General features: G+C 42.0%; 1 protein-coding gene across 3 annotated transcripts in view; it reads right to left on the reverse strand.

Moving 5' to 3' along the window:
- Positions 1–9,361, reverse strand: part of LOC125460143 (chemokine-like protein TAFA-1) — a 464,230-nt gene extending 454,869 nt beyond the window's left edge. For 2 of the 3 annotated variants that reach the window (XM_059649924.1, XM_048547268.2), the window contains exons 1-2: positions 8,960–9,361; positions 7,545–7,665 (exon numbers count right to left, since the gene is read on the reverse strand). In XM_059649924.1, the coding sequence (XP_059505907.1) occupies positions 7,545–7,656 (112 nt within the window). In that variant the 5' untranslated portion in view covers positions 7,657–7,665; positions 8,960–9,361. Of the gene's footprint in view, positions 1–7,544; positions 7,666–7,938; positions 8,330–8,959 lie in introns of those variants that run through there. The other variant, XM_048547267.2, reaches the window with a different exon arrangement.
- Between the last annotated feature and the right edge of the window lie 1,387 nt (positions 9,362–10,748).

Genomic DNA, 10,748 nt, shown 5'->3' on the forward strand with positions numbered 1-10,748 from the left:
CATTAGTTTCACCATTGCTGGTAGTAAAGTCCAAATTTACACTTAATTAATTGATTTCAAATTCCTCAGCTGGTGAGGTTGGAACTTGCATCTCTGGCCTAGATACATAATTAGTATGCTACCATACTGCAAGGTTGAATAAATCATGGTTAATATTGGCAAGGAAAGGCCATGGAGTGTTTCCAATTAACTGTGAAAGGGTGAAGGAAGGATTAAATAAAAATTTCAGGATGATAAAACTGAAATTTCCTCCCAATTTTCAATGGCAGCCAACCTTTCATTTAATGTAATCCAACTTTGAGTAAATATATCCATTAAACAATTTTTCTTTGCTCTCAAAACACAAGACCTAAATTATTCTGAATGGTACAGATATCTAACCATGTTCTTGAAACTTTCACGTTCGATTACTTTCATTAATAATGTTTAATCTGTTTAAAAAATGCTTTAGCACATTTCAACTATGACTCTCTAGAACACAAAACAATGAAAAGTTTAACACTTATTAAAACAAATAGGCAGCATTTCTCAGTCTAATAGAAAATGGTATCATATGAAAATTTCCTTAGATAAGATTGCTTGAATCACACCGATGTAAACTCTTAGCAGCTAAATATGTCTGTGAATCACCTGCTCCAGAGCAGAACATTGTCAGAGCAGTTCTACAGCCAATGAGCAGGTTGCAAAATGTGTGACACTATATTTCACACACTATCAAATCAATCTGCCAGAACACGTCTTTTGTTTGTATACTGTTATATAAATTGCAGTCTAACATTTTAGTTATTAGCCATTTGCATTGACAATGCTGGACCCAGTTGTCACGTGCAAACAAGTTGATTTTTTGCAGTACTGCATTTGAGACATCACCTCATCATTATTCAGTTGGCTGTGCCTATTGGGAAAGTGTAACAATCAATAGATGCCTGTATTAGATACAATAAATATTTCTACTGCTTGGATAACTATAAGCACTTGTGAACTATGTTACCAATTAAGTTATTGACCAGTCTCTCTCATGGACATTTCTATAATATGCTATTGACCCAATATATTCATTATCTATCAGAGTTTAAGCAGAATCTAATTAAACAATAAACATAGGAATTTCAACATTCAAAGCAATATTAAGGGACTGTGTACAGAAGAAATATTCCAATAATTTGATTCTTAATTAGGGGCACAGCTGATTAAAGCAAAGGACATAAGATTATTTCCTTCCTCCCCCACTCTGTCTTCCAACTACAAACTGCATCCAACTCCACCAAAGTGAAAGAATTGTTTCATTAAAAATTGAGATTGTGTAAAGGTAAACAAAGGTACAAGTTCACATTTTAACATAAATATTTTAAGAAATGAAGCCATTTATGGTATCACCATTCCCAATTAGATGCTTGTTGATAATAATTGAGCTCAAACATAACAGATCATTTATCTTATAATATTTCTTGATTTATTGCTATTCATATCACACATACATACACACACACTTTGAAATTAAAGATTGGTAAAAACCACAAAAAATTACAATCATTTAGAATGAATGTGAAGAAGCACTAAGGACCATTATCAGATGTTCACTGTTGTGCCTTCACAAAGCTGCTCCAACTGATTTATCTAGCGAACAACAACAGCAACAACAATGTTCCTTCTGTTAAAGGTCAGACATGTGAGCTAGAATGTCACGGTCAGCAGTCAGGTATGATGAATATTCACACAAAAATTGATTGTAATTAACTGATGGATTGGAATGTATGCAAGTTTTCCTGTCATCCTCACTGATTATAATCATATTACTTTCGTTACTTCGAGGCTCAATTATTCCAATGTTGTTTTGACTGGCTTCCTGTCCTCCATGCTCAATTAACAGGAGTTCATCCAAAGCTCTGCTGTTCCTGTCATAACATCTGGTCCTGTTCACTTGATATCCCTGTGTTTGCTTTGGGTGCCAGTTCACCAATACCTTAAAATGTAAAGCCTATTTCATACACATTCCTTTCTCCCCACTCCCCCAATTCCCTCAAATAGCCTTGCCCTGCTTATTGCTGTGGCTTCCTTCAGTCTTACAGCCATCCTCAAATTCTGCATTCTTCCAATGTCATCATCATATTCCAGATTTGCCTTATTTCACTACTAGCATACATCCCTTCACATCACAAAACCATGATTTTGGAATATTCCATGGTTAAGCCATCAGAATCCTGAATGAAACCTATCATTTTCACCAACCAATCTCTTTTTTTGGGGGTCAGTGCTTCATTTTTTTTGCAAAATATCCCAAAACAGACTCAGCATAATTTATGCTATACTTTTAATATAAGTTGATTTTGTTATTGTCTGCCAATGTATCATTTATTTTTAATGCAGATTTTCATTGTGATGCAAAACATGTAACTACTTTCAAAATACAAAAATGTTTTAAACAGCAAGCAATCTCCTCATAACATCAAACGTCATGAGCTAAATCCATTTTTCCAAGACAAAAATCACCTTTGTAAAATTGCAAATTATATGCCCCAAATCTCTACTACTCAGAAGCACCCAGGTTATGATTGGTGAACATTTGTGATGAGGTTAACACATAACGCTGAAATCTGAAATCAGCAAGTCTTAGCAAAATTTAATTGTAACTTCCCAGTACCTTCTGAAGAATACATGAATCCCTAAGAACAAGTGCAAGATTGTAATCGTTTCAATCATATTAGGATGGCACGAACTACAAACAGGGAAATCTGAATAGTTACAATTGTCATCTAAACTTGCCAATAGTGATTAGACTTAATGATTCCAGAGAAAGTGCTATTTTTAGTTTTTGTAATAAGCATCTGTACTTAATGTAGTTGACATTTGATAAGATTTATACCAAAAAGGTTTAGCATTTTATTGTAGTCATTGCAAACATATTGAGTATATAACCAATAGTTCATGAGCAAAATCTTGGGCAGTATATTATCATATTTTGTAAATGTGTAGACTAATGCATGACAAGACAAAAACATTAAGGGTTTAATATTATCAATCATTGGCTGAAACAAATGATTTCTTTCAACCCCATTATTTCATGTCATTCATGACTATCTGAGTTATTGCATACACTATATAAAACAACTGCCCCCTCAGCTGATGAATCATTCCAAACAACAATTGAAAGAAACATTGTAAGTGGCAAGAATACAGAGAGTGTTTTGGCTCGTAGACTTAAATGTCCATCAGAAATAGTTCAACAGTTTCAATACAGAAACAGTCCAGAAGGACATAACTATTAGACCAAGTCTACAGCAGGCAGTGAAGCAACTAAAAAGAGGGGAGCAATCTGTTTGACACAGACTATTACAAATGCAACTGTCCATTTCAGCATTTGTAGGAGCACCCATCAAACAATCCAAAATGGGATAGTTTTCAAAACAGGTCGAGCAACTCAAGATTGGGCATCGGGGGCCATTAGAGGCAGAGTTGTGTTCAACAACAATACATAATCTCTACTCTAGGTTTACCAAAAAATATAAAGTGCCAGCTCTATGATGTTATACCACAGAACTATTTGCTTGCCAAACATCAGATGCAGTACATTATAGATAGCCCCAATCCAAGCCAGCAATTTCATACTCAATGAATCACATCAAATCCGATCAACATTCTCATATTTGTACTTGTGTAAGTACAAATGTGTACTTGTGTTCCAGAGCCAGCCTAGACGAGCTATTCCAGTACAACTAGGGCAATGGCATCTACTTAATAATGAGGAGTATTACATAGGTATATCCTGTCCATTAAAAAAAAAGAATAAATCCAGCCCAGCCAATTACAGCCTCAGCCTATTTTCCACCAAAATATGTGAAGGAATATACTGTTGACGGGCCTATCAAGCTGCACTGACATTGCAAATAACCTGACCATTGATAATAAGTTTGGGTTTCACAAGGGCCACTAAGCTCCTGACTTCATGATAGGTTTCATCCAAACACTGTCAATACAGCTGAACTCCAGGTGTGAGAAGTGTGTGATTATCCTTGGTATCAAGGTAGGCAAACTGTTACCATAGCAAAACTGAAATGAGGGGGAATTCTCTCCACTGGTTGGAGTCACACCAAGCACTAACAAAAGATCATTACAGTCTATGGAAATTAATTATCTCAGTCCACGAGCATCACTGCAGAAGTTCCTAATTAAAATCAAGTCCCAAATGTAATTACACATCTCTGCAGCAGGTATGACTTGAATTTTGGCCACCTGGTTCAGAGGGACACTACCACTGTGCCACAAGAGACCCATATGTTTTTCAGGGTACTATCCTAGATCCAGCCATCTTCAGCTGTTTCCATGACCTTCCTTCCATCAAAAGGTCAGAAGTGGGGATATTTGCTGATGAATGCACAGTGTGCAGCAATTTCATAAACCTCAGATAAGTGTACTGTTTATGCCACAAGTGACAGGCCACGGTCCATCTTCAACATGACAGAATCTAACCATTCACCCGTGACATTCAATGCATTACTATCACTAGTCAGGAGTGTGTACAATAGTCTCCACATGCAGCTCCAACATTACTCAAGAAGGTCAACACCCTCCAGAACAAAGTATCCCATCTATCACCTCCAATATTCACTCCCCTACCCCAAGCACACAGTGGCAGCTTGTGCCTACTCTATAACATACAATGCATCAACTCCCTAGACTGTGCCTTCCAAACTTGTAACGTATCCATCATGAGGTGCACAACAGCTGACAGATGGGAGCACTACCTGCAAGTTGCCCACCAAGTCACACAGCATTCTGATATGTAACTATATCACTGGTTCAAAATTGTGACAGCACTCAATGTATCCATACCACATGAATTGCAGTAGCTCACAGCACCTTCTCCGTGGCAAATTGGGATGGGCGTCAAAGTATAGCCCTGGCCTTAGAACCCCCATTTTCTGGAAGATTTAATTCACAAAGGTAGCTTCTGGCAATTAGATTATTGCACCGTTAAAAAAAAACTCCGCGGATCAGTAACCTCTATATTTCTAATCGTAATGATAGCATAATTGCATTACTAGAGAGATACCCCGTTTCTGTATGTTTAACTTCCATAGGACCAATAATCCTGATCCCATATATATAGTCTGTCACTACATTCCTTTCTTCCAACATTGTGCTACCACTTATCCATGAAAGATTGACATAGTTTCTGTTTTAATTACAAACTCCACTAACACATCTCAGAAATTCACAAACCTGTGTAAAAAAAAATCTCTAATAATTATTTAAAATGTAAATAATGAATTCCAGACAGAAATCATTTGATAGTGTTATGATTGCATCTGCTTTTTTCAATGCTCTTATAACTAAATCCCTTGACTCTCACATAGAAGTGCCCTGAGTGAAGGGAGTCCCACATACCTCTGCTTACAATGAGGGACCGCAAAATTGCCTACCCTATCAACTAACCAGGAAACGGAGAAGTTGCTAGCTCGGATTCCTGCTCCCTATCCTGGAATCGGAATTGAATTTGACTAGCGTGACTCCACAACATAGATAACGAGGTGCTGAGCATCAAACATCTTCCGAACCTCGAATGCCTTTAATCATGATTCCATCTCACCGATAACATTGCAGCAGTAGCTTAAATTTAATTGGGGAATTATTTTTATGTTCATTCACTCTGTGCCAAAATGTCAACATTGGAGCTACTTGTTGAAAAACAGCTGACATGAGTAAATGCGTGCATAATTAAAATGTATCCTTAGGAGCAAACAATTACAATTTTAAATTATTTTGGCCATACCTCAGGGAATAAGTTAAAACTTACACTGCAACAATGAAATAGTTTATCAAAGTGAATGTCAGCTTGGCAAAACAGTCGTATAATTTTAAGTATGGGTCAGCCGGGTAGAACTAATTCACGTCAAAGTGAGGGGCAAAGATATTTCGGGGAAACTTCTCAATGACAGAGCCTAAGTAGCAGAGCCCTGCAGTGCTTGCTATCCCTTCCCCGGTACAAGTAACAGTCGGGCAGGTGAGCAAGGTATGACAGAGCGCTGTCCAGATTCTACAAGGAGATTTTTCTTATAAAAGGTAGGAGGCTATTGAGAGCCCGACATTTGCAATTTCGGAGTGAATGTGCTTGTCAGCATTTCCCGACTGATCACTTGAACTATGCTAACTGCAGTAATTGTCTCCTGTAGTGTAGAGTGGAGGCTTTAAGCACCGGGGTCTAAATCAGACTGGATACTCAACACATTCCAGGAAACCATTCATGGAGACAGAAACCATTCATCTGCCCGTGTCAATTGAATTGCCGGTTTTGTCTGTTGTCTTGAGAAAATCTTATTAGTCCTGTTTTTAAAAATGACCGACATTCCCTCAATGCTTTTGTACATGGTAATGTTTCATATATGCTGCTGTGAACACTGCATCTTCTGAGGACAATGAGGCACGTTAAGACTGTATTTTCCTCACCAAACTCGAGGGCCGTTAAATCATCGATTATTTCCAGGTGAAATTTGCCTGGACAAAGTTTCTGGTCTCTTGTGTAGACACGCAATGCAAAGAGAAACCAATCCCTCCAATCGAAGTCAATAACGTCAATCAGGGGATCAATAGATTCTCCCTTACATATTGTAGCCTGTCAGACTAGCTATTGTTAAAAAAAATAAACACACACACTCCAGGAATAGAGTTATCCGGAATGTGGAAGCAGCTCTAGTTCGGGAAGTAGTAAACGAGGCGCCGACCTCTCTAATATTTGGGCTAAAGCTTTTGCTTGCTGCTGTCACCAGGCACTGGGCTGGGAACTGGTGCTGGACGAATCCTTCACAGATCGGGGCTCGATCCATTCCCGTGCGTCCACGGTGACAGTGACATGAGGGCAGAGAGAGAGAGAGAGAGAAAGAAAACTGGCACCAACAAATTGGCACTCCCTCCGTTCCTGGACGAGTAGAGGGCGATTTGAATGGGCTCTATACCTTGTCAAATGACACGCGTCTGTCAGCGCAGTGGGTTTCATATGGAGGAAGGAGTGAATGGAGGGATTGAACAGTGGTCATGGTGCAGAGTGGGCATCTGTTGGAGAGTCACAAGAGGAACTGCTAAGCTCAGATATTCATCGACTTTCGCTTTGCGTGGTCCGATCCCGGCCTTTCAGAGGCTATGGGCAAAACGCAATAAGATCTGTAATCAATGCCCTGCCTCACTGCAGCTACGTTCCCCCAGCCCTCTACACTCGGAGGGGAATCCTGTGCGGCTCTCACACTTTTATTCCCACCGCCAGTCCCGCTGCCTGCAAATAATCTCCCATTCCATCTGGGTCATTCGCAGCGAGACTCCTCTGCAGGCAGCCTGCCCGATTTTCCTGCTTCCTGCTCATGTGGGAGGCTGTGAAAAGTTGAACCTTGAATTTGCTCGCCTCTTTATCTTTCCCACTCCGCTTCCGCTCACTGACTGGGCAGGGAATGTGAGTAGGGGGTCGGCAAACGAGGTGGGGGTCGGGAGGGACTTGCTTCCCTGAGTCTTCTCCAGATTCCACACTGAGATTAGATCCACGGTTGGAAAGAGCTTACCTGGCCGGTGTAGATAAAGTTGCTCGAGTGTTGGCGGAAGGGCTCCGTTACTGAACACCAAGGCGCAGGCTGTTATCGAGAGAGACAGCAACACGGACATTGTAGGGACCATCGCGTCTCTCTGCAAAGCAGGAAGTGAGGAAAAAACTTAGGCTGCCTTCGGCTCCGGGAAACTGCATCAGCTAGAAAACTGTGTCTCAATTCTGTAAGGGGGGGGGGGAAGCAACCAGGTCCGTGCCTATCACCCCAAGGTTAGAGAAACACAGAGTCCAGGTCCAATCCCATACAACTGGCGAGCAAGTTTATGGGGGAGGGGGTTAAAACTGGAAGCGTGTTGTTTGGCTAGGAGCCCTCCTACACGGTTTTTATACCGAGGAACGCATTAGCAACTCACCTATGGGAAAGAGCCAAGTCTGTGGGAATGCTGCAACTACCGACTCTTCCACATCGCTTTCTCCATGAAAATAGCAGCAGACTAATTGGTTTATCAGAACAGACTTGACTTCATTCGCGCTCTCAGCTTTTGGCTAGAAGCGTGTCCAGGAGGCGCGGGCCATCACTTCCCCCCCCCCCCCCCCACCTCATCAGTTTTGAGGCTTGTCCATGTTGTGCGGGGGGAGGGGGGTAAGATGAAGTCCGCTGAAAATGAACCGACAGATCCAATTAGCCCCCGGAAAGTCGCTGTGCCATCTACGTCTCGCCAATTCTCAGGCTCTCTTCCAGAGGAAGGTTCGCAGCGATGCCCAGGGAAAGGGTGTAGCTCTAAGCCTCCGGGGCTGGGGGACTTGAGGTGGGGGGGGGGGGGGTGGGAACCCTCACCGATTCTGGGGAGGAGAGGGCGGATAGGTGGTGTTCGGCAGCAAGCAGCAACAAGAGACCGGGAACCCTCTTCTTCTGCCCCAGGTCCAAATGCTGAGCCCCAAACACCAGCCTCCCCTAAGCAAAGTGCCTCTCAGTGCCTTCCTTCAAACAGCATCGCCTCTCCGGAACAAACGGCGTCCAATAGACCGCGGAACGTGCCAGCATATCGCCTCGTCACCAGCAACTGAGAAGTTTCCTGGAACAGCGGGTCATCTATCAGTGCAGTCGGTGTCAAAGTTGACAGAAATATCCTTCATGCCCGACGTTGACACTCAGACAAGTTTAGCGCGTGAGCATGTGGAAGGGGCCGTGGGTGGTAATGAAGTCTCATTTCAATTCTCTCTGCTAAGCTCATGTAACCCTGACTGGAGTGTGGAGACTGCCCTCCCCTCCCCCTGTGTGTGTGTGTGTATGTGTGTGTGAAAGCTCGAATCTCTCCCTGTCCTTGTTCTGGCCGTGCTACAGCGATCCCTCCTCTCTCTGTGTCTGTGTGTGTCCACTCCTCCTCTGGGATCGCTGCCTGGGCTTTGATTCTCCCGCCACACACTCCTTACCTGCAAGAGTTGGGGTAACCAGAGAGCGAGAGCGAGATGTAAATGGGGCCACCCCCCGGGGGAGAGACACCGGCCTCATGGAGTTGATAGAGTGCCTCACCCCACCAACCTCCTCTCGGTCACGTTAACATGTGAAGCAGCAACTTTCACAGGGAGCCGGGCAGCGGATTATTTTGTCTAATGCAGCGTTCCCGAACAGGCGGAGGAATAGCTGTCAGAGACGCTGTCAAGGACGCCGACTGTATCCCGTTCCTTCTCTCCCTCCCATGCAGTCTTTCCGATGCATTGCACGAGAGAAACTCAACAGAATGTCTAGCACCAGCGGGAAGGTGGTCAGATAATACAACACACCAAATCGACCTCTCTTTCTCCTCAATTCTTTCGCACCAGAACGGAAGCTGTCGGTCCTGTCCTCACCACCACCACCCCCACCCCCATGCCCTGCTCTAAACACTGTTTGAATTTCATACATCTTTCTTCATTGCAAGTTAGCACTGCGTCTTAAAGCGACACTGTCTGCTTAAAGCTAGAAATTAATTGTCAATTACCAATTTGTGCCGCCAACAGATACATGTGGAGGCATGTGCGAGAGGGAGAGAATCCTTGACAGGAAAATATCAGGTCATGATGACTTCACTGGCGATTTCTCCCCGGAGCCTTGCTGTGGTCTCCCTGGGAAAAAAAACACACGTAAAAAGCTCACTCGCTTGATAATGAATCCAAAGCAGCTGTAGCTGGTGACAGAATTGTAATTTAATAAACCGTGCATCTTAAAAGCTGTTGAAGCGGCAAGCTACATTTCTGCTTCTACTGGATAATTGAACTTTTTCGTTGTTTTTAATATAACGGTGTGGACCAGTATGAGGTACTCTTTGCGCTCTTTTCTGCTGTGCAGCTATTCGCCAATGATTATTCCATACCCGTAAATGATTCAGAAATATTGCCTCGCTATTAACTAAGGCTGGTTAGGCAGACAGCAATTCAACCCAAGCTCCAGATACATTACAATGTATCAATACATTCGCGTGTGCAGGAACCGCAGGCAGCCTTAAAGTTGTCCAGTTATATTTGGAGTTCGCACGTACATCCTGTAATAGGTTGCTTGGAACGAGATATCTATGTTTCCATTAAGATACTGCACTTGCACACGACCAGATTCGCCAGGGAAATGTGGGAGAATTGACTTTTAGTTGTTTTTCAATACGTTGCACTTGGACACTCAATAGTTTGATGTTCGCTCGGAACGTCAAATGTTACTTATAGAATCAATTATTTAAGATTAATCTGAGTTGCTATCTATTTATCATCGCTAATTGTATTTCTCATTGATTTGTGTAAAAGTATAGGAAACAAAGTAACCTTGTGTTACATTTAAGAGCGTTGATAGTCGACGACGGGTCATTGATTAAACTGTAAATGTAGAGTATGTAAAACTGCTATTTTTAAAAGCAGCTGTCTTTGGAATCATTGCGAATCGCGGGGGGGCGGGGTGTGAAACTTCAGATTTCCCCGCGCGAGCAGACTCTTGAGTTTTTTGTGATTTCAATACATTTACTCCAGAGAGAAAGATGTTTTTTTTAAAATAGCTAATATGTCACAGTTTAGCAATAAATCGTAGTTTAAAGCATTCCAGTTACCGAGTTTTTTTTTTAACAAACACAGGCGTAAATCTGAAGTTGGTGACCAGTGGACATGATCCGAATTAATACAGAAGTTTCACACAATAATTAATACAGAAGTTTCACACAAGGGCACACAAGGTATGTGGATATGGAAACTCGTTTAAAAA

The sequence above is a fragment of the Stegostoma tigrinum genome, chromosome 11, assembly GCF_030684315.1.
Source record: "Stegostoma tigrinum isolate sSteTig4 chromosome 11, sSteTig4.hap1, whole genome shotgun sequence".
NCBI classification, from domain to species: Eukaryota; Metazoa; Chordata; class Chondrichthyes; order Orectolobiformes; family Stegostomatidae; genus Stegostoma; species Stegostoma tigrinum.